This window comes from Nasonia vitripennis (genome assembly GCF_009193385.2).
Source record: "Nasonia vitripennis strain AsymCx chromosome 3 unlocalized genomic scaffold, Nvit_psr_1.1 chr3_random0004, whole genome shotgun sequence".
Taxonomy (NCBI): domain Eukaryota; kingdom Metazoa; phylum Arthropoda; class Insecta; order Hymenoptera; family Pteromalidae; genus Nasonia; species Nasonia vitripennis.
Genome location: NW_022279623.1, coordinates 4,008,204 through 4,032,500, shown reverse-complemented (window position 1 = coordinate 4,032,500; position 24,297 = coordinate 4,008,204). Strand labels below are relative to the sequence as shown.

General features: G+C 35.2%; 3 protein-coding genes across 11 annotated transcripts in view; 1 reads left to right on the top strand and 2 right to left on the bottom strand.

Annotated features, from left to right (window-relative positions):
• LOC100116958 (paired box protein Pax-6) overlaps positions 1-1,018 on the top strand; it is a 128,476-nt gene extending 127,458 nt beyond the window's left edge. For 6 of the 7 annotated variants that reach the window (XR_004226981.2, XM_031925657.2, XM_031925656.2 and 3 more), the window contains one exon: positions 1-1,012. This exon is cut by the window's left edge and continues 754 nt beyond it. The gene's annotated coding sequence lies outside the window, so the exon portion shown is untranslated. The other variant, XM_016983856.2, reaches the window with a different exon arrangement.
• Positions 1,019-1,118: 100 nt separating this feature from the next.
• On the bottom strand, positions 1,119-12,255 carry LOC100116995 (zinc finger CCCH domain-containing protein 11A). 3 transcript variants are annotated; one of them, XM_031925660.2, is made up of 6 exons: positions 11,969-12,255; positions 11,403-11,502; positions 10,947-11,066; positions 10,289-10,463; positions 10,025-10,138; positions 1,119-2,613 (listed from the first exon to the last, which is right to left on the bottom strand). In XM_031925660.2, exons 2-6 carry the CDS (start codon positions 11,460-11,462, stop codon positions 1,664-1,666), a joined length of 1,419 nt encoding a protein of 472 aa, XP_031781520.1. In that variant the 5' UTR covers positions 11,463-11,502; positions 11,969-12,255; the 3' UTR covers positions 1,119-1,663. The 3 variants fall into 3 exon arrangements, with proteins under 3 accessions (XP_031781520.1, XP_031781518.1, XP_031781521.1); XM_031925658.2 differs by lacking the exon at positions 11,969-12,255 and adding an exon at positions 11,764-11,952 and having other exon boundaries at positions 1,271-2,613; XM_031925661.2 differs by lacking the exon at positions 11,969-12,255 and adding an exon at positions 11,764-11,866 and having other exon boundaries at positions 1,271-2,613; positions 11,403-11,562.
• A 764-nt stretch (positions 12,256-13,019) lies between these two features.
• LOC100679748 lies at positions 13,020-14,638 on the bottom strand. Its single transcript, XM_003426717.3, has 2 exons — positions 14,515-14,638; positions 13,020-14,452 (listed from the first exon to the last, which is right to left on the bottom strand). The coding sequence occupies exon 2, from the start codon at positions 14,390-14,392 to the stop codon at positions 13,565-13,567; it is 828 nt and encodes a 275-aa protein (XP_003426765.1). The 5' UTR covers positions 14,393-14,452; positions 14,515-14,638; the 3' UTR covers positions 13,020-13,564.
• Between the last annotated feature and the right edge of the window lie 9,659 nt (positions 14,639-24,297).

The window sequence follows — 24,297 nt, the reverse complement described above, 5'->3', positions numbered from 1 at the left end:
GTCGGCCAATGTGTATGTAATTTAGTTAGAAAAAGCATGTATGATTATATTCAAGCCCCAGCGGCACACGTTGGTACAAATCCCGAGGTTAATATTTTTATCGATATTATTATATTATGCGTTAATTGATTTCCACCGATACTCATTTTTCTTGAGTCGTAAGTTTAAGCGTTTCTTTATCGAGGATTTGATTTATTGACGTTGAAAATTTTGAAGAAGAATAAAACTGTATAAAGCGTTTAAATTTTTTGCGTCGTAAATTTTAAATTCTTGACTTGTAAAATAACTCGCGACTCGATAATATTATATAAATATATAAATATGGTGAACGTTAGTATGTCATGTCTGTATATTTTGTAAAAGTAAAAAAGTTACTGCTTTACTAATTATTTAAAGATTAATAAACACACAATCGCATAGTGGTTTCTTTTTTAACATATTATAATATATTTCAGAAGGGATTTTATACGTGATGTTGGTTTTGAGCTTGGATTTAGAAAGGCTTGAGAAGGTATACTGCTCGACACAATGCATCTTTTTTCTGTTATTCTCATTAATATTATTTGCGACGAGTAGAAACACCATCGCCTTTCTTACCCACATCGTTTTATCACACTCCCTTATAGACGCGTATAGAATAACTAAATAAAATGAATAAAGAAAAAAAATAGTTTCTAAGTCGATATTGCCAATATTATTTATATTCGTGTAACGAATGGAGGTGGAACCCATGGACGTTTGTTAATGTGCATACCGTAAAAAAAGTATCGGCAGTCATTTATATATGCATACATATGAATATATATGTATATAAATATAGTTGATGCTAATCCTTAGTATTTACCGAGATAAACTTCTAATTTACATCCGGTGCAACTTTAAATTTAAGCAAAGAGAGAATAAAGAAAAGAATATAAGTGGCGAAATAAAGACAATTGTGATTTCTCTTAGGCCAGGTATCATTTTATCGTATGTTTATTATATATTTGAAATAAATTATAGTGTGATTGAACCACAATATTATTCGCAGCTTTCTTGACCCTTTGCACTGCTGATGCAATCTTACCTCTAATGTATTAGTCACAGGATTAGGGGAGAAATAAAGTACAAGATTTATATACTTTAAAAATGTAACAATTATATATTTGTTTCTTTAGCGATTTGTACATTTGATCATTTAAGAATACACGATTTTGATAGTTTCATCTTTATTTAAAATCTCTTTATAAAACTCTTAGTTGACGAAACAACGCGCGAGAAAAGAATACTTTGATCGGGGCATAAGAAACTATTAGTCTATACTTTCTTCGAAACATCTACAATTCTACATCTAGATGGTTAAAGAGCTAAATTATAGGAAATTTTCATTAACTCTGAAGTCGAAATACCTCCTGTGCGGACTTTTGATTAAAAACAGCTCCAAACACTTACCTATAGGTGAATAAATAACAATAATTATTGCATACGTTTAAATCAAGTTAATCATAAATCCGAAGAGATCTAAAAATGGCTAAAAAGGACTTTGATTGCAACGAGATCTGAACGCGACGAAGAAAAGTTCTTCTCGGCAACATAACACTCTACTTCTCTTTACAGCTTATAACAAAACGAATAAACGCATACGACTCAGGCATCTTTTAGCAAGGCGCAGAAGCGGAGAATTTCACGAAACTGATTCATCCGTGAGAAGAGCATCGATATCCTTGAGGATGTCGTCTTCGGCATCAATCGACGGCAGTCTACCTTTATCGTCCAGCTTCACTGCGCTGTCACAGACGTCCAACGGCTTGTCCAAGCTGTCGTCGAGACTCTCCGTTATGGACTTGTCTTTTTTATCCTTTTCCTCGAGTGACTCGGTAGATTGGTTGTCATCGGTGCTGCTATCGCATACCCTCACCTCGACGCTCTGTCCCCTGGCAGAGCTAGAACTATCTACGTTGTCCTTGCTTTCCTCTGCTAGTCTCTCCTTGGCTTTTCGTTCTTCCTCTTCCTTTCGAGTCTCGGCAGCATTGTCATCCTCCTTGGAAATACTGGTTATCCTGCGCCTTCTCAACTTGATCGGTGGCGCTTTTCCTACCACAGTTTGCATCCGAGCTTTCTTCGCGCTGTCCTCGCTGTCGTTGGATTGCACATCATAAAAGCTCCTCTTTTTCCTTGTCACCGTGATCGTAGTAGTGGTCTCTGTAATTTCCACATCAGACTTGAGTTCGTCAAGAGCCTTGACAGCATCCTTTAAGAAAACCTCTTCCTGCTCCTCTTTCTTGTTTAGCTCTGCCTTTTTTTCGCTCCTCCTCCTGCGAATCTCCGCCAGGCTCAGTACCTCAAAGTTCAGCTCGTCCGAATCTTGCTTCTCTTTTTCGCTCTTTTTCTCTCGTCCATAAATACTGTCCCCAGTGGCGAGGCGTAGATTTCTAGAGCTCGACTGTTTCTTGATTTTTCCACCACCTGCAGCTGGAGATGATGAGTTTTGGTAATCTTCGCTCAATACGTACGAGTAGAAGGCCGCGCTCTCAGCTTGTATCTCCTCCAGTCTGATCTCCTCGTAAGTCTTGCAAGATGATATCCGATTGCGGAGGTTCTTGGTTGGAGACGGTGCGCTCTCACTGTCCGATTCTGCAAACACAACAACGAAGAACAAAATTGATGGATTTTTTTCTGTGTGACTGAAGCAACGTCTTTTTCGCTTTGGGTTTGCTCTCTTCTCTCGCTTTTACTTTTCGGGCTTTCTCTCTTGAGATTTTTATTACATTAATGCTAATTGGCGTGGGCTTTTTATTAGTTTCAATGCGTGGTTAGATATTGTTTGGAGATGTTTGGCTTCTGTAAGGATATGGAGAGATTTTACACGTGACATTTCGAGCAGTCCTTTCTTCAGTCTCGACGGAACCAGGCAAACTAGCACTAGTGGGCTTTGATGGGTCTCTAAGCTTTCAGTTTTCTTAAAGGGGTACAACGTCACTTTCGGCTATCTTGAGATCCTCCAATATTACAATATTGTGTAACCACTTTTTGTCTTCTTAAATTAAATTTTTACAACTATGGCAAATAGTATTTTAAATAAATATATTGGAAATTGTCGTACCACTCTGTTTTTGACTGATATTCAAGGGGACAGGATGGAATTATTTAATTTTGATTTGGTTTGTGGCATTTATTGTTTAAGGTGTGCAGTGAGAAAGAAATCATAAGAGCAAAGTTCGAAGATTAACACAGCGAGGAAAAGAGAAGAAAAGAAAAACTGATGTATGCAACTTATCAAATGTGTCATATTCCTCGTCCATGTCAACCGTAGCTTTGCAAAATGTTATTTTTTTCGAAGTATCAAGTTTATTGAAATCCAAATATTTTCGATGAAATTTATCGATTTCCATTAGCTTATACATCGATCATATAAGTATACGCATTAGCTTATTAGCATATTTTTTATGTTTTTTTTTACTTTGTCTTTTTTATCCTTTTTCTGGATAATATATAATGTATTTATATATTTATATATCTATATGCATTTCTTATACAGAAGAATCAATTCGTCAAAAACCTTTGCATTAATCATTGGACCAACTTGATTGATCTTGCAGTTTGCACATTCTATATGGATGAACATAAAAATCAGAGTTTACTTATATTGTTATAACGTTGCAGTATTTGGAAATATTGTAGCATTATGGAACGACATAGACCAACAAATCAGATTTATAAAAAGTTCTGATTGCATACAACTGATTTTATGCCTTTTCCAATAAATTCTGCTCAATTTAATATGAAATTCAACATATGCGAGTAACGTTCAATCGAATATTGCCTATAAATAATGTCAATATAATGCCTTTGACTGATGGATGCAACGGCTAATGCAGAGGCTTCACAACACTTGTCTCGTCAGAGTGATGATGCAAAGAAAAGATTCGCCTTAAAGGGTGTACAAGAACACAATATTTTCGACATTCGTAGGGGGGAGTGTGCTTCGTATATATCGGAGAAAGGAAAAAAACAATTGACTACAAAATTCTCTTTCTCGTATGGTCATAATATAACATGATAGTACTTTAGAGCTTTTTCGTTTTCGCTATCGTTGCGGAAGTTGCGTAAGGGAAAAAACTAATCAAACGAAACGCTTCACAAAAATACGGGAGAATGTCATTCGACGATTAAATTGTAAATGCAAAAACTTTAACGAACAAAATGCAAATAAAAAAAAATTAAACAAGACATAACAAACAAATTCAAAGATGAGGATTCAACTTCATTAGTCTAACATTTCTAGTTACAAATCGTTTTCATGATTTATCATTATTATTTTTTGTTTTAATTTTATTTGCATCGTATTTATTTAATTATTATTTTCTGATACGTCTCGCGGATGAGTCAAACTAGGATTTTTCTTTTTTTTATCGCCTGAATATAGCTTGATATAAGTCGAAGCTGCAAAAGACAAGCCTATATCTGTGTTCCTTATAGGTATGCAATCACACAACAGCTTCTCTTTTAAAACTTTGACCTCACACATTTGCGTTCTAAATTTTCCTCTTCGCCATCTTATTTCATTTCATTTTCTATTTTTATTTCTGTTTTATGTACAAACGCATTTTTTTGTAGTTTCGCTAAGATGATTTACGAAGAAGTGATTCGATTATTCGATTACAGTTTATCATTATCCACTTTTATTTTTATAGTAATTCCTAAAAACAATAAGTGCACCTCTCGTTTATCTTATTTTTTATATCGGTTAAGGAACAATCATTCCTTTTTATTACTTTGTTTTATTAGTAGTATTGTTATTTTAATACGCAATCGTGAGAGTTGTATTATTTCTTTCTCATTCTTTTCATGAACAAAAGTAATTATTACCCTATTTTTTTTATCATTTTGTAGTTCATTCCGGTGATTCACTTTACGAACCCTCTATTCTAGTATTCTCGAGCTATTTCTTTTTTTTTTAAGAATACGAATATCGGCTAATTAATTGGAGCGAAATCCCCGGCGTATCGACCTCAAGAGGCGAAAACTCGAACAAGCAAAAAAAATTGAAAACACACGCAAGAAAATTCCAGACATCAAATTTAAATAAAAAGCTAGATAGGCATCTCTGCGGCACTCGCTGATGTATCAATTAATTTTTTTTATATTGGTTCTTTTTTCTTGATCGAGAAAAAAGTCCACCGAGTAATCGATACGCAGCAAATTTCAGTAGCTTACACAGAGACACAATAGCCCTTTCGATTACAAATATATATATATATATATATATATATATATATATATATATATATATATATATATATATATATATATATATATTATATATATATATATATAATATATATATATATATATATATATATATATATATATATATTATATATATATATATATATATATATATATATATATATATATATATATATATATATATATATATATATATATATAATATATATATATATATATATATATATATATATATATATATATATATATATATATATATATATCATTAGTAGTTTAAATACACGTAATTCTATAATCTGTTTATTCTCGTTGCGTCTCTTTTTCAGATTTCTAGCTTATTTTATTTTTTTAATTTTTTTGTTTTTTTTATATTTCGCACACATTTTACTTAGTTTAATTTTCTTTCTTCGTGTACATGTGTGTATCGTGTTTATATATGTATTTCATAATATACTATTTTTTTTCATTGTTTTATATAGCTAACGCATGATAACGGAATTTTCATTTTCTTTTATTTCACGCAATCAATTATCGCTCTTTGACGTTTATTTTTCGTCAATCATTTTATTTTCTATTAAAAAAAAACTTCATGAGTTCATTCCTCTTTTACTCTGCATTCTGTAAATGCAACGCTCGGCATTTTCTTTTTTACAGTAAACGGTATTACATACGATCCTTCACTCTTTTGTCTTTTCTATAATTATTCTTGCAATTTACGTTAATTTTCTTTTTCTTTTTTTACTTCTACCATCCTTCACTTCTACTGTATTTTGTATCTTTCCCCTGAAAACTGCCTCGGATACGTTCCATTATAGACGATGTTTCTTGCCGCAACTTAAAGCTATTCATATTTTCTTTTCGAGTAATTTTTGACGAGGCATACTTATTCATTTTTTTTCATTCTATTTCTTTGTTTAAATAAAGAATATTTAAGAAATAGAAATTAATAACATGTAAAATTTCGCTTATGTTCTGTATAAATTTATCTTATCATTTTATGCGTCCTTCGCTTGTTCTATATAATTATCATGATTATTCGTTATGCGTTAAACTCGAGAAGGGTCTCTTAACGAATTTCCCCTTCATTTTTACTATTATATTATAACTTGCAAGAAATAGGGATCAAATGCCATTTAAAAGCCGTGGTTCCTCGAGACCGAGTGGCTCAACTCGAAAATATAAAAACTCGACGAGTCTTTTTACGTGTGAGTGTATGTGAGTGCTCTTGTATATGTGTATAAATATCGATGGTTTTCTTTGTTAATATATATATATATATATATATATATATATAAAGCATGTGAAGGTGAGTTAAGCGATTATTCCTGTACTTCACGGAAACTTGAGTTCCCGAATATTTATTACGTATGTGAACTTCATTATTGTTAACCCGCCGTCTATTTCGAAAGAGTAAAGCCAAAGTTTTTTCTTATCGACGAAAAATTAAGAATCTAGTGTAGCTTGTGATGCATAAGCTACGCAATGATTTAAAGCTTACAAAAAAAATAGTAAAAATTCTATGATTTAACAAATAAAATGAATCGCGACTTCATTAAATTAACGGGCTTGGCGAGCCTATGAACAAGAAAAGTTATTTGACCTTATTCTTGTATAACCGGCGAGCGAAACTGTTGATAATTCTATAACCGAGCGCGCGTTACCGTAGGCCTATGTAACTTTTGTAATATTGAAAGCTTCCCTGTGGCTCAATCGTTTATTTTTTTAGCCCTCGGAACCACCTCGATTTTTTTATTCGTTTTTGTTTTTTATCAAACAGATATTTCTCACGCAAAGCCAAAACATATGAAGGCATTATTATTCTTATTTTTTACTTTTACGCGTAACGAGTTAAAATCGCAAGCGTCTGGGATTTCGTATCATTTCATTATTTGTTTCGCGTCGTGTGCTACATTTATATAAATTTTCAATGACGGTTGAGCACGTATGTTTTCTAAAGTCTGGCCCCGTACGGCAGACTATGTGTATTTGTTTTCTTTAAAACAAAAACGAAAAAATTTATATAAAAAATTATGTAGAACATATAAAAAAGTTATAATAAACGTACATAAGCGTATTTCCGTGTGATTCGTTTGGCTTGCATTAAACAATAATAACGAAAATGAAGAATAAACAAAAATCACCGACAGTTGAATTTCGTGTTTTTGGAAATTTGGAAATCATGCGCTCGAGCGTGTACATTTGTCAGCCATTGCAGTCAACATGCAAGAGAACAGATCGTTATAAATATGCATCTGCTATGCGAGATTCAACTGAGTAAAAAGTTAATATTTTTACTAACGTAACAATGAGAAAGACTAGCGGTATACAGAAAAAAGCGGAGGCGTGAAGAGTACAAACAAAAATTATTATAAAGAAAAAAAAACAACAGGTTCAAGCGTCCCGGTGAATGTAAGCGTGCAGTGTGCAGTGATTTTCTGTCGAGCCATGGCTATTTCTCTTCGTTCCGACACGAAAACTTTTACTGCTCCACCTAACAGCCCACGAGAGGATTATTCACAGGTAAAGTTTGGACATACCGTCTCCTGAAAAGTTTTTTTAAAAACACTTGAGTGAGACGTGCCGACTCGTTACAGTATCATTATGTTTTTACAAGATAGCCAGAACCAAATTCTCTCTTATTTTATCAATTCTTTTTGTTCCTTTTTTTTATTATTTTATAATCGACTTTAAGTATTGCATTGTTCATCCCTGTGTACAAAGTGTCAAGTAGTTATGTCTTAGATTAGTTAAGAGAGCTCCGAAGTCTGGACTATTTTACTCTAAACAAGATTTTTGCTCGTTTTTGTAATAGATATGGTGCTATACATTCCCGATGAAATTTTACATTAGCGTGAATAGAAAATATGTTTTTAAGTATAGCCAATCTGGTTTTCACAGCATCTCAAAGAAAGTGCCTCTCATCAGTGCGCGTCAAGTTACTTGAATAGAACAATTTTAAAGTCCATGCGTGAGAGCAGTCTTAAATATAAATTAACTTAACCATACTACAAAAAGAATAGAAAAAAAGAAGACAAGCTATGAACTCGTGAATGTTTGTTATAAAGACTGTAAATGTTCATAAACCTATATTATCTTGAAAAATTAGATAATCTAAGCCAGATTATATGAAAAAAGCAATGTCAATTTTCAGGAAGTTAACCACGAAGTTTGAAGTCTATATTATAATTAGTAACTTATTTAAAATCATCAATCTCTCAAGATCAGACGAGTTTGCTTTAGCTACATAAATGTTAATAAGAGCTGTTAATTATATATATATATATATATATATATATATATATATATATATATATATATATATATATATATATATATATATATATATATATATATATATATATATATATATATATATATATATATATATATATATATATATATATATTGTGAGACTACACTGAAAAAAAACACAGCCATTTTAACTGAATTCGCACCAGTAATCCGTCATTGTACGAAGACTCGCCAAGATTACCGTAGAGTTTAGCAGTTTTAAAGAATCAGTTCGGTCGTTTTTGCTGGTGTCCCGCGTAAGCGACCAATTTTACGAGTCGCGACTCGCCAAAACTACCAGTGGCACACGGTTGTCCTTACTGAACAGTCGTTACGCTGGCAGAACGGTTAAAACTACCGGACTTTACAGCAGAAACGACTGTTTTTTTTCAGTGTATCGCTCGTTTAAAATTACAAAAGATGTTAAAATGACTCTATCGGTCTATACGAGCACAATTAATTTTTAAATAGGCTATGACACTGTTTATTCTCAAAATTTGAGATCTTGAACAGGCATACCTCTCAAAAATAAAATAATAATCTCGGCATTTCGTCCCACTGTCAGATTGGCCAATCTGAGGGTGGGACGAAACGCCGAGATTTTATTAATAAGAGCTCCTGTACAAAGAGCATCTTTTTTTAGCAATTTTTCCAACAAAGGCTTACAATCTCATGAACCATACAGTGGCTGTGCGGCGAAAGAGTTTCTTTGCAGTTCACTCAAGCAAATATACGCCATCATTATTTTTGCGATAAAAAAGCTAACGAACTGCAAGGAAACTATTTCTCTGAGTCGTAGTGGAGACACAACGCTAAGAGTTGTAGCATTACATCATCAAGGAGCTACCGCTCCGAACACACACTTTTTCTCTCATCATTTCTCAGATAATTGGCGACCGACCTATCAATCAGAATCAGAACCTCCGGTAGGAAGCGAAGCTGAATAAGGGGAAGGGGAACCTCGATGCTGCCGCCTGCGCCTGTGAAGTAGCCTGCTGCGTGTGCATACCGGAATACGAGGCTGCGGCCGCAGGCCGTTGCAACAGCGGCGAACTGGGCTGTTGACTGGGTTGGGGCGGCTGCAGCGGTGAGAGCGACGGCGCCGCCCTATGGTGGTGAGCCGCTGCTGCGGCTGCGGCCGCCGCGGCTGCAGCGACATTATGCAGTAGCTGAGGCGGCTGCTGATGATGGTGTTGATGTTGGTGGTGATGATGTTGAGGCGGCGGCGGCTGCGTCGGAGGCGGTGGCGGAGGAGCAAAGGATAGGGGCGAGCGGTGGTGACACGGCGAAGACTGCGGATTCGCCGCGAGGTTAGAGCGCGATGGCAGGGTGAGGTTGCTGCTGTTGGGTATGGCAAGGCTGGAGCCAGGCCCTTGCGGCTGCTGGGCCTGAGGCGGGGGCAGGTTCAGGCTCGTCTGGAGACTAGACGTTAGGGGGAGATGGCTGCCGGGCGCGAGGTAGTGCAAGTTGAAGGACGGTCGCGGGGGCTAGTAAAGCCTCATACCTTCTTCAAAGTTGACGATGAGAGGATCGACGACCGGGCTGCCGATGAAGCTGCCGGCCTCGCTGCTGCCACGGCCCTGTTCCGACTCGGTACTGTTACCATCGAACTTTGCATCTTTCCAAAGAAACAACATGTTATTATATTTTTTTATAAATATCTACCATTGGATATAATTTTCTTTATTCAACGGACTCAGAGGTTTTGTTAATCCGGTTTTCTACATGCTCTTATTTAATAAAAATGAAATGTGATTCAAAATGTTACCTTGACGATTTGACCATTCTTGATTGACAGGCTTTGCTGGTGTAGAACCTGCTTTTACGGATTCGATAGGATTGGGAACTCCACTCCTATTGAGCCTATGTAAGAAAGGGCAATGTGGCTTCTTGCAACCAGTGGGAAATTTCTCCCAATAACAAGGAATCACTTTGCGATTTTTCTGAAATTAAAGTTGAGCACTTTAGTTTATGAACATAAAGCAAGTAAACTACGCAAACAGTTTTGTTAAACTAAAAAGAATAAAACCAGCCTAAGTGCCATTTACAATTATTATCCACTGAGTAATATATCCGAGTCACTATCCGTGTCAATAAATCATAAAAATATTAGACTGTAGGCTGTTTTTATAAAACAAAGTTTTCCAATGACTAAGACGCACCCAATATTGATAAAATATTCTTTAACAGTTTTGAAAGAAAAATTATCAAACATGTGTTGAGATAAGTAGTAGGAATATGGAATTTGGTTATGAAACAAAACTGAATGCTACCATACTTGGAAAACATGAAAGTGGTGGGGATGACCCTAGAATTTTCAAAACTATCAGACCTGCTGTACCTTTACACGCAAATATCCTGTTTATAATATTTCATTAACACTGTTTCAACAATGATCGATTAACAAATACAAGCAATAAACTCACCTTAATATCCATGTGTCGGAAGTTGCAATGTTGATTGAGACAGCTTCCCTGCTGCCAATACGAGCACACGGTCTCGCATCCCAGTGCGGATGCTTCATGGCGGTAAGCACAGCTATCACCCTGTCGATTAAAACACACAAATGACTCATCAGAACCCAATGAAAGCCCTTGCAAGATTTTTAGGGACTACGCTACAGCATCAAAGTCAGATCCACAGTTCTCTCAAAGATCATTACTGGGATCACTTGCAGCTCGTTGAGCAACATTAACAGCAGGGAGTATAGCAGAATGATAAAAGTGACGAATTGCCTTAAGTATAGGAGGCAGAAAACGAACTAAAAATATTTACACAATATGGCCGTCCTAACCTTACCAACCGACTCGAGAAGTCCAGGCAGACGAAAGTACGAGTTCGTAGCCCGAATTTTCCCGAGGAAAAGACACGAGGGAACTTACCTTGGTGCACGTCGAGTAGTAGAAAAAGTAGCAGTCCGTGTTCTTGTGATTTTTCTCCATTTGTAGGAATCTGTAGAACGACGAGTGATCGTGCTCCTTGCTGGAACAAAAAAGCCAGACGGCAGCTTAAACCTTCCTGTCCGCCTACGAGTAGTCCATGCTTCCGCGAGTATAGGTGACAGCGTAAAAAAGAATAAAAGAGAAAATGAAAGCCGTGTAGAGGGAGATAGAGAGAGAGAGAGAGAGAGAGAGAGAGAGAGAGAGAGAGAGAGAGAGAGAGAGCGAGCGAGAGAGAGAGAGAGAGAGAGAGAGTTGATATCGCGGGTGAAAGGGAAAGGAGTCGCGCGCGTTGAAACACTACCATCTCAGAGTGCGAAACATGATCGCTCCGGATGAAAAGACCAGGACGGTGTGTACGTAATAGAAGAGGAAGTCGACGAGTATCTGCCGAGTGACTGGAAGCTCGGAGTCTAGCTGCTTACCTCCTAAGCTCCAAACGCTTGACTCGCGCAACGATTGTTTACACTCGCAAGGACACTTTTTGCACATAGTTTACCTTTGCTTACCTGCTCTATAGTATACGGTATCGCAGGAACCGCGCCGCTGTGTTGTGATCAGTCGCTTCCTCGGCTCGCTCACTTCGCTGCTGCTTACTGCTCGCACGCACGCACTGGGCGTCTGGGCCGAGCGAAGACTCGTTCCCGTTCGTCACTCGAATATGTGTGTGTATAATGTATATACTTAGCCTTTTTTTGGCTGTATATGACTCTCTCGGGAAGAGCCTAGTGTTGTGCTCGCGCGACGACGAGAGCCGCAGCAGCAGTACACACACGCAGGGGGGCGGAGGGACGCACACACAATCTGGCGCTGGCGTCGCTGTATATAAAGCTGCCTTTGCAATGCATGCGGCGAGTATATGGCGCGATATTCAAATACGAGAAATTTTTCTATATTGTTACGAAGCACGTGTTTCGTATATTGCCTCTCAAAATAGCGTCCTGCGCTGGATTTATTATACTGCTGTAATAGAACTGCACGTTTATTGCAAACCTGGCTGTATAAATTTATGCGCGAGGGCTGCAGGATTATGATATCCGACGGATTACAGTCGACAGCAAGCTGTATAGTAATAAAGAAACCAGCCATAAAAATTCAGTACATCCCAAACGATTTAGAATGATGGCTGAGAAAGCCACGGAACAGCCGTAAAGACAGTTAACAGACATTCGGCAGGTCATCAGGGACGAATAGCTACCTGGACCTGGCCGACGATTACCGCCAATAAGACGATTAAGGTTTTAGTCCGACTGTTTAGTAAAATCGGGTTTTATTAAAACTTCTAGATGATTGTGCACTTTAGCTGTTTGCAAATTTAGTTGTAAATAATCATCAAACAAATTTATAATTGATTAAATGGATACGATGCTTTTATTCGCTGTGTACGCGCTATTGCTTTAAATTTATTTTCATTTTTTAAATTAAATATTTTAAATTCAATTTTAGATTGGGCATTTTTTATGGATAATACAATATAATTAAAAAAAAAAAAAAAAAAAAAAATAATGGGAAAAATGGCGTGATGGTGGAAAAGTTGATGAATGACTGACGAAAGATAAATTAGCTTTTTCGAATTTTATTTTAACTTGCAAATACGTAACAAAATTTACATATTTATTGGAATATATCTTAACGACGTGCTTAAAATCTGGATACGATTACACATTTAACATACTATAGCTATAAATCCAACGCGCGCCCAATTTTCATAACGTTAGAAGTTTAAAATCGGAACAATATTCAAACCGGATATCTGTGTCTCAGCCAATCAAATTGCTTTATTAACTGCTTCAAAACATATATAGTTGAGATTTCACACATTTAAAATTATCAAGAGTCGTAGCGCGTCACATGTTACATAAAATACAATTACAACTATACCTTCTTCAACGTGCTCCGTGCACAAATATCAATTTTACGCATATTATGATTCTCCAATCGCGTCATTCCCGCAAACTCACACTCGCGCGAGAATCGACCGTTTCGCTCAATTATGCCATATCAAAAACTATACTACATTTTCACTCTCGAGTCGGGAAATAAAAATACAAAACTCAAATAGACACGACACTGTTACATTGCAAATGAAAAGTCCTCTCTACTGCCTAGAGCTTAAAACCATTTCGAACATAATGATTTTCAATCTCGACGATGATGTGCTTCATAAAGTCGACGGTTTTCCGGCCGAGTTCTTCAACGGCGGCCTGTTCGTCGTGATTCATCATCTTCAACATCAACCGGCCGATACCGAGTCCCTCCTGCACCGTGATCGTTTGGAAAATTTCTTCCTCCTCTCTTTGCGTTGTTGAGGCGTAGGCTTCGAGCAGCAACAGTTTGGCCAGATGCTCGCACTTGAACATGTGAAGCTTCAGCTTTCTCCTCTTCTTCTTCATGGGGCACTTGTTGACGTTGATTCGTCGTATTTTGCCGGTTCGCAGCTCGGCCTGATGACAGTTGGGTCTGAATGAGGATAGCGCCGGGTCAGTGGAAGCAGTGCCGTGTTTGCGACTGCTCATCTTGCGCGCGAACTTGACGTAATTTGGAAAGTTCTGAAGTCTTATGATGAAAAGCCTCAAGGCGATGAAAATGCTGCCGATGGCCGTGATCGTGCTGAGATACAGGGTGATATCTTCCTTCAATGCAGCCGGTTTTGCCGCGTCTTCTGCCTCGTTTTTCGGTTCTGCTGGCAATGATGCGTTATTGTTCGCGACTTGAAACTCTGCTATAATTTCGACGCTCAAATCGGACGAGTCTTCTTGGTTTTTCATTGTCGCACGGCTATACAAGCACCTTGTTGGCGGGCGGGGACCTGACTGAAGCTGCGGAACTGAGGCTGCGTTAGCTCGCGCACCCCCGCAACGAACCTCCCCTCTCCTCTTCCTCCGCAGACCCCCTGACGTATTCGTCGAAGCGCCATCTCTATCGTCGATCATTGACCGATCGTGTAGGTCCACGCAAATATCCCAATTGTAATCGCCTCGTAGCCGGATCCCCTGATTTAATATGCAACAATTTAATTGAAGTCTTATTTTGCCAAAAAGTTATTTTATATCACCTTAATCTGATTTTAATGTAATTTACATCTAACTTTATTTAGTTGATCAACATTCCTGGATTCTTGCAGAAGCTTTCTAAGAATTTTCGCTGGATTTTTACAAAAGCAATTTTCATAAATTAATAGCTTGTGATCAACTTCATGTTGTTTGTCAGAATATCTACAACTTTGTTGTTAAAACGCTAAAATGAATACACTCAAATTGTATAAAAGGTATCAAATATATTATTATAATTTTTATTCAAGTACAGAAAGAGAAATACTTGTATCAACTTGTATAATTTGTATTGAAAGTTATTATTTTTACTTTTGTGTATTTTTATTATATTATTATTAATTGATGTATACACATATATGAGCATAATTACAGCTCGGATAACACTGTTACATAAATAATAAACAAGCAGTAAAGATTATACAATAAATAAATGTTAGTATAAGAGTAGTATGTAAGTATAATATAATATAAGATCTCATGTAAATCTCATATAATATTTTTACGTGGGTTGAACCTAAGTTTTCATTTAGGATTCGAGTAAACTAACATAATATTCATCTATTTTTATACTATATCGTAATTATATTCATATGGAATACATTTTTTACTTAAAATATCTGTATTTCAATTAAAATTAAAATATTCATTTAGCATATTTTCTGTACGCTCGATAACTGACTGATCTTTGATGACCAACCAAGGAATCCAGTAATAATTATAATTACCATGATACAACAGAAGAATAGTTCCTATTAAATTAAAAATATTGTTTATATGAGTGAGGATTTCATATTGCCACAGGCCCAACAAGTTGCGGATCTGTCTTCTTTAATATCTCGTTCGAATTCGCGATCTTCCAAAATCCGTCGTTTTCTCGGGTGATTTTCCTGCTCCACAGTATGCGACTCCAACCCTGGGATCTCGTGCAAAATTTCCCTTTTATAAAGTTCCGTAGGAGTCATTCGCAATACGGTCTCGTCCTCATTGTAATATTTCGATAAATTTTCGTCGTTACAGATCTTGATGATTTCTGGATCAGAATTATTGTGGTACCTACCTTCGCCTTCTAGCGCAAGATCGATGGTCATATTCTCATACGTTGCCAATGAATCAAAACCATAATTATTGTGGTCGAGGAGCTTAACAATCCATAAAGTGTACACCAGATCAGCAACCTCGTTACCTCGCGACAAAGAGTATTGATGCGAGTAAAGCGCTGCTCGTCGTTCGTAATCACGTGGAATTTATCGACGCATCTATAATGTGAACTTACTAAGTGTACCATTTCCAGAACAAAGGGTATCAATTCTGTGCTGTAAAAATCTTCTTCAGCAGTTTTGTTAGCGAATTTGAAGTTAATCATTATTTTTCGGCAATTTGACGATAGAAATCTTTCGTGAACTCTTTCTAATATCGGAGTATAGCGTTACTTGTTCTCCTCTGAGGAGCCTGGAAATGACACGTTTATTCTCGGCATACTTCCATACGTAGAAAGGCCCTGGAATCTTGTCTTTTACAACAAAGTTATGGTTCACATAATTGTACCAATGTTTCTTTTGGGGTATACTGCCAGGGTTTTTAATTTCTGATTTTAGTTTCTCTAACTGAACCGCCACATCGTTCGTTAAGGTTACTTTATCATTCGATGAGCCACTTTCGAACGGTAACTGATACCGGTCCAATAATTTTTAACGGGTACACCGTTTGTTTTACTCCGTATATGGCCCTTTCGTACTCTTCCAATACGACATTAGACTGTATGATTGCTTTCAAACCGCATGGATAGCCTTTTTCAAAGTGTCGTTTTTTGATCATTTCCAACACACTATCATTGTTCGGATTGATATTTCTTATGTAATCGGCTAATATTTTTTTATCCCGGCGATCCTGTATACGGTCATATACGTCAATCATGGTGGACAAGGCGTAGCTCAAGTCATCCGCATTAAATGATTTATATCTTCTTGAACCGCGAATCCTCGTGTTATGTTCTTCATGCTATACTTGAATTCTCTCAGCATCGTTTGCATTTCCCATTTACCTACATCGAGATATTTTATCCGGAGAAATTCCGCTTTTTTCTTCTTTTACGTCCTTCGCTATAATGGATATGTTGTTCTGAACTTGTAGCACACTTGGAGGAATCGATGGAGCCTGTTCGGTAGTATTTCTGAATTCCTCCTCTATGACTTCCAATTGCTTTAGAACGATTTTTTGTTCATCGATATACGACTGTTCGATTTCCCACATTTCACTGCTGAACGCTTGCGGCAAGTCTATTGCTTTTATGTTATCCTTATTGACGTCACTTATGCTCAAAGATTCAAGAACCATGCTTGAGCGAGTAATCGACGCTCCCACTGCCGATCCGACTGGACCCGCGAAATGAAGAAACTGAGCTGCCATTTTTGAAATGGCTAAAAGCGATCTTATCGTGATTGCATTTTTCATTTCCTCTAAATTGTCGATCTGTTTTCCAACTTTTTTTTGGAGCGACGTTGCGTCATCGATCAGCCACTTTATGTCTTCATCTATTTTTCCAAAATAGCTATTTATTTTGTTCTTGATTCGAAAGACAGAATCCTTAGCCTTTTCAATGTCATCATTTATCGATTCGCGATAATCCTTTTGTACGTTATCCATTATCTCTATTTTTCTAAAATGTTTTAACTCTTCAATGTTGTCCAGTACCGAGTCTATGTACGATTCGATTTGTAGAATCAAATCATTGGATTTGTTGTCGCGAATGCTAATAATTTTGCTCAAAGTCGCTATGTACAAGTATCTCATTGCTATACTTTCGTCGTCATATTCGTTTGGATTTTTGTCTTTCTAAACTGCTGTAGCATATTTAGTGATTCGCTTTGTGCAACTGTTAAAACTTACTTTCTAATCTATTAAGGTCATTCACGAAATCTATGGCAGAATATAGATGCATCAAATCTTCCTTTGTCTCTATGAGGCCTAACAATTCTCTTAATGAACGATCTCTAAACTTAGTTTCATCCTTGGTCTTAGCAAGAACAATAAGTTCTCTCAAATATTTGTTGTAATCGTTTATAACACTGAGTGACATGGGTGCACCTGAGGATTCTGCTGGCTCTATGTCTTTCTGATTAAACGAAGTTATGTTAGATATTCCTTGGGCACAGGTGTTGTATGATATTTTTTCATTTATAACAGTGTCGCCACTATTGTATAATTCTGGTCCAAATGGACCAGGCTTATGTGTAATCACATCAAAAGTCTAAATTTCATTTTTTCCACCTTTTCCGCTGATACCAGGATTCCCGTTGAAACCATTTTCGCCATCAGTAGCAGAGGCGCTTGATGTCTGTTAAAAATCCGGGCCATCTGATTATTTTAATTTTTCCCGCCTTTCCTCCCACTCCACCTGCTCCTCCTCTGCCTTCATCCTAGCAGAATGACTCGGAAGTACTTCATCTCCACCATCAACTCCGTTAGTTCCGTTTTGACCTTGACCACCTCGCCCTCCTCTAGCGGAGATTTCAAGCAAATACCCGTCATCAAAGAAATTTTTTCCGATGCCTAAAAAGTTTCCAGCTGGACCGCCAGGTTTTCCAGGTTTACCATCGATTCCGCGACTTCATCAGCATTCTGGCCGCGTTCTCCATCCAATATTATTTTACGCTTGCCTACGACTTCCCACGTTGGTGCTATAATAGAAAATTGAATCTCTGTGCCAATATCACTGTAATCGCAGTCAATGAAAACTCTATTCGATGCAAATAATCGGATTTCCTTTACACGCTGTTCTTTGCATGTCGGTACTTTTAGCTTAGAAACGTCGCTCAGCTTAACAAACTGACCTTGTATGTTAAATTTGCCATCCTCGCACGTGGCTTTCGTGGGATCTGGGGAAAGGAAGAATAATGAATCCAACATGCTAGCTAAAAGCCTCATTTTGCCTTGTGTAATACTTGCTTTTACCAAACGCCATCGGTTCGCATTCGTGTAATGCGTGATTTTGTAAATGTTTGATACAGTCGTAATAATATTCTGTTTTAAATCATTATATTCTTTTGCTATTGCTTCGTTTTGATTATCTTCATCGTCCCATTTCACTTTTTGATTCATTATGTTACTCTTGTAGGCAGCAGCTTGAGACCGTAACTTTTGCAGATTATCATTTAACATTACTCCGTCGTTTTCTTTCGAGTCCCGAGCTTTCGACACTTCGTAGGTAGACAGCAAATCATAAAATTCTTTGAAATATCGGTACCAAGCTTCTGAATTCCTCAAATGATCGATAAGTTCGAGTAGACGACTTAAAGTTGTATGATGGTACAGCATATACCGATTTTCTGCTTTCTCGGTCAACGCTATTACAAAGTTCGCGTATTCAATGTAATTATTGATGCTTGCAATATTCTTCTGCGGAATGTCAACTGCCAGTTTCTTAAGTCCTGGTATCAAATCTTGTATTCGTGTTTTAATGTTTAACGTTCGAAAAACCTCAATGTCTGAGTTAATTTTTACACGTATTGTCTCAATTGTCTTCATATCTGCCGATGGTGGATTTTCATAATATGATATTATATTCTGTCCAATTTCTTTCATATTATTAGATATACCGAATTCCATATCATCGCCCATTTTCATATAGCAGTTTAAAACACTTTCTATATCTAATTTTTTTATATCTGAAGATACGGAGTAGTGAACATTATTTTTATCGTGTTTAGTGAATTTGGTATTTACGTTAATTACCATCTCTAAAGACTTTTTATTATCACGTGATACTTTGTCTTCGCTGACATTTCCTGCGAATTTTTCAGGTTTTTTGAAAATACCTAATTTTGTGTACAGTCCATTCTTTTTTTTCAACATATTTAGAATAAAATTTTGCTTTCTTTTAGATCCGAATATAGAATATTTTTTCAAAGTATCAATCAAATTCACAGCAATGTTTTCAATAATCGCATTCTGATTAGAAACTGAATGTTTTTTATCATCATTCAGATTGTCGAGCCGTGTTACCACAAAAGCAATACTACCCTTGAGTTTGTTAAAATTCTTAATTAATTTTAGAGAATGATTTAGTAATGTGTCAATATGCTCGGAATCTAAACCTGATTTTGTCTGCGATTCATAAATAACAAAAATTAAAAAGCTGTATTCGTTTTTGAATCAACTATTAAAGCAGGAAAGTTTACGCTTGAATTGATAGGATTACCTCGATTGCTATTTGACTGCTCGTTTTCAGCAATAAATTGTATGAGGTCACTTTCGTATGAACCAGTAAGCCCCAGTACTACTGTTATATTCTTCGGTGTATTGTATTCAATCTTATTTCCAAATCCATTTTTAAGGAGATGTGACATACTTGCGGTGTACCAGTGATGGTTGTAATAATACTAATAATCATAATAATAATTAGTTGTTCATTTGCAATCTTAAATCTGTCTGCGTAAGCCATTTTTAATTTAAAAATAAAAGCAATATATTATCCTTTAGAGTTAGAATGGATTTTGTCTTTTTGCTTCTTGAACTTTGTAAAGTTCAAAAAAGCTCTCTTCTAATATAACTTTGCGGATTTCTGAGAAAAATTGATGTTGTGAACAAAGTTTTTTGTCATTTTTTGCTTGCGTTAATATAGGAAAAAATAAATTAATTTTTATAATTACTTACGAGAAAATGTATTTATTTGTAGAAAACTCTATCTACTGTTTGAATTAAGTTCGTCGATAGCAGGATAAATAGTTTTGGACGAAATCCAAGGAAAACATTGTCTCCTTAGACGGTATCAAATTTGGTTTTGCATCTTGTTACCTAAAAATGATAATTAATTTAATAAATATAAGAGAAAATAATATAAGTTCAAATTAAAGAACAAGAATGTAATGATATTCGGTAAAATACGCAGTAGCTATATTTCTTTGGTTATACCTATATCAAGTAATGTATAAATGTTACTAAGATAAAATGGTTGACTTATAAGTATTATTGGCACTAATCGAAGTATTTACTGAGTATACAATCAAAAAATTTAGTTTATAATGCATACTGCAGGAAGTATTTTTTATAGACATAGTAATAAAAATAGTGTATTTTGACACAAACGCGTCGATCAGCTTTTATACATTTTTCGCCTTTTGTATTATAAATAATAACGTTTGATACACGTACAAAAGATAATTTCATTTACAATTATCAAATTCACTGCACTTCAGCAATGTTCAACTCTTTCGAGCAAGCATGTAAATGTATAAATTATTAACAAAGTTGACAGACAATCCGAACATAGTAAACTACAGATGGAAACATGAAATATATATACAAGGTAAAATAATAAGAATCACATACCATTGCAAATGAATTGTTGGCAATTGTTCACAATATCGAAGAATTCACTTTTGACTGACAAAAACGACTAGGATTTTATATAAAAGCAATCTCTTCTTATATCCCTATCCCTATATTATATGTAAAAAAGTCATGACCGGATGAAGTGAATCCAAGAATGCGTCAATATGATTGGCTCATGTAGTGCGCATACGTCAAAAGTATCGTTAGAATTTTTTGATTTGTTTTTGATTTCTAAAATTGATTCTAATATTAAAAATGTAATATAATAATATAATACATATCAAATTATAATTTGTGTATTTATAATATTCTATTGTAAATATTATTATTGTTACAAGAAGAAACATGATGTGAACGCTGACACGAACCGAGTTGAGACATAACCTTAAAATTTATATGAGCGCCAAATGAATCATATATCGTAAAGTTTGATATATTTCCGTGATAGAAAACAAATAATAAAAATATCAATCGAGCATTTATATTTCATTTAATAAGTTAATTAAATAATAGTCTACTACAGTGCGCACAGTGAACTGCGCCAAGTCTATACTGTTAAATTAATCATCCTTTGAAAAAAATTTCGAAATTATAACAGGATATAATTGTTGCCACAGTAAATATGTTTTCTATGCCAACGGAAGCATAACAAAAGAAAAATTTGATAATAATCTTTGATACATTTTCACATTGATTAGTACAGCTGTTATTGCGTACTTTGTATACATTTTATAGGAATACATTTCACAGATTGAATAGAATACTTGTATAGATAAAAAACGGTTTATTGATTTTTGCGAAGAACGTATAAAAGCCACAAAGGTTAAACTTATCTTCTGTCTCATTTTTATGGATCGATTCAAGAAACATACGGTCTCTACATGCATATTTGTGTGGCTTTCATTGGTGGTAAATGACTTGCAAAAGATATTTTGCGCAAACTTTTTTCTTATTATTTACTGCTAAATTTTCTATTTTTCGCCTCCGCTATGTAAAACTTGTAGTTTTACTGCTTGGAATCTAGCAAATATGTTATTTATCACCTCCTGACCCATATTGTAATTTAATTATAAATTCTTCCTTACTATTTTGCAACTTTTATTTCAATCTTATAGTTAAAATTATATAATATGAGAGTAGAGATCGAGACGTACAAATTCACTGTTGTCATGCGACTTTCCTTCTTGTTCGAAACTATAATATTATATACATACATTAGAAATGACTCTTTAAGAAATATTTGTTAATTAATTTTTTTAATGTGAATAATAAATGTGAATAAGTAGTAGAGACTGATTTGTTTATATAAAAATATAAGAGGGGTTACTTATCTTTGACATAAGCTGATTTATTATCTCACTTCGAATTTTCAGAAGTAGCATACATTTGTTTTAGAAAATATTTCTATCTAATTTTTACCTGCTGATGATGCAAGCTATTGCACGATTGAGGTGAATGTTTTTATGTATACACATTATTGTGAGTACAGCAAAATCATAAGAAGCGTCTTATCTGCTCACTGGTGTCTTTTTGACTATTCTTTATAGCACGAATTTTCTATTGAATTGTTTCTGTTTTTTCGCACTTTGCAGTATTTCTATTTACTGTTTATGGATCATGTATTTATTTATGTATTAAACCAAGATAATAGCTTACATAGTATACATTACTAGTACGCATACTAGCAAGCCTTGTAGAGGTAAACTAAGTTACCTGTGTACAAGCTTGGCATCATTTCCTTATCAGATCCTTGCAACAAACACTATTTACATTTTCTTAAACTTTAACAAATTTAACAAATTTAAAACTATTTAAAAACTAAGTTTTGGTTTTAATTAAAATCTTAAGTTTACTTTTTGCCGCGGTTTCGCTTATATCTAATTCCTTGAGCTCATTTGGTAGTGAATTATAAGATATAATGTCATTATTATAACTGTTTTTATCACTTACTCGTTTTTTGCTCTTTGGTACAATTAAGCTTTTTTTCCTAGTAACACTTGTAGACATTTGGAATTGAATTTTGAGATCATTATAATGGATTCAAAATTAAAAAGTTGCTCTAGTTTTAATGGTCTATCTTGTATACTAAAAGTATTTTTATTGATAATCTTAAGAATTTTCCTCTCTAAACTTTGTAATAAATCACGGTTATTTATATAGGCAACATTACATGTAAATCTTAATTGTTCTATATTCACATGAATAGTTATGGAATACCAGAAAACTCGACAGACCTTTTTGTGCATTTGATAAAAAATAATATTTCGAATAGCTATATCCCTGGTAGAAAATTGAGCAGCGAAACTGGTGAGTAGACTAGTGACTGTCCAGTGCTACCGGCCAGTACGAAGTACATGTCACTGGCTAAAAACTACCAAGTATAATTTATACAAATCTATTATACGAATAAACAGGTATAACAAGAACAATCAAAACATATTTAATAACGATAATTATTTGTAATTAAAAATCTACTTAAATCTACCGTTTACTAAAATAATTGTGATAATTTTTCAAATGTACGTGTTAAAGAGGCAAAAAAGTAACAACCTAACCTAGTATGCTATGTAGCGTATACTACAGGTGGTACAGGCTGTCTGCTTATATCTTACTTATATTCATATAGCAGCACAATCAGTACCTAACCATACACACATACATAGAGTATATATACCACATATAGTATACACTGTATACAGGTTGTATAGTCGTCTGCTATGCTATACAGCAGAATAACAGATAACACCACACACAGTTCTCACATTCTCAGTCAATGTTAAAAATGATATGGTATACACTGACTCAATCATTGTTGGTCAAGTGTAAATTATAAAAAAGTGTCATCTATGTGCCCAAAGTCACCAATGATGAGGTCTGCAAAGTGAATTGCACAGATATTTTTATCTCATCAGTATGCGAGCCAGTTACTGTGAATGTCCAAATCTGTCATTATCATGCTAAATCCATGATAGTAAAGTTGGATGTCTGTTCTTTTGTGTGAAGACTTATTAAATTATTTAAAAACTGACTGCTATGTCAGTTTTTACTTAACCATCTTGGTTCAGCTTTTAATCTTGAACCCTATGGCTTTGGTGGCAAACTATACAGGTGGGTCTATACATGAAAGACGAATTCATATCAGCTAGAATGAATTCAACTAAATATATTGTTTCAACATGCCAATACAAATTAAGATGCAAATTTTTAGTCCTCTAGGTATGATAGTTTACAAATGAGAGCAAAATGAAATTTTTATTGGTTTCGATTACTTGTTTCACAGTTTTATTTTTGCTCTTATTTGAAAACTATCATACCTAGAGCATTGAAATTTTGCAACATAATTTATATTGGCATGTTCAAACAATATATTGAGTTGAATTCATTCTAGCTGATATGAATTCGACTTTCATGTATGAGCCCACCTGTATTTTTTGACGCCAAAGCAATAAGGTTCA

What these genes read in the sequence shown, in the direction of transcription:
- LOC100116995 (XM_031925658.2), bottom strand. Translation starts at nt 11,951, where the DNA reads ATGTGCAAAAAGTGTCCTTGCGAGTGTAAACAATCGTTGCGCGAGTCA. An exon ending in ACTACTCGACGTGCACCAAG is followed by an intron (nt 11,067 to 11,402) that starts GTAAGTTCCCTC and finishes TTTAATCGACAG; the next exon opens with GGTGATAGCTGTGCTTACCG. An exon ending in AGAATGGTCAAATCGTCAAG is followed by an intron (nt 10,139 to 10,288) that starts GTAACATTTTGA and finishes TTCTTTGGAAAG; the next exon opens with ATGCAAAGTTCGATGGTAAC.
- LOC100679748 (XM_003426717.3), bottom strand. Translation starts at nt 14,392, where the DNA reads ATGATCGACGATAGAGATGGCGCTTCGACGAATACGTCAGGGGGTCTG.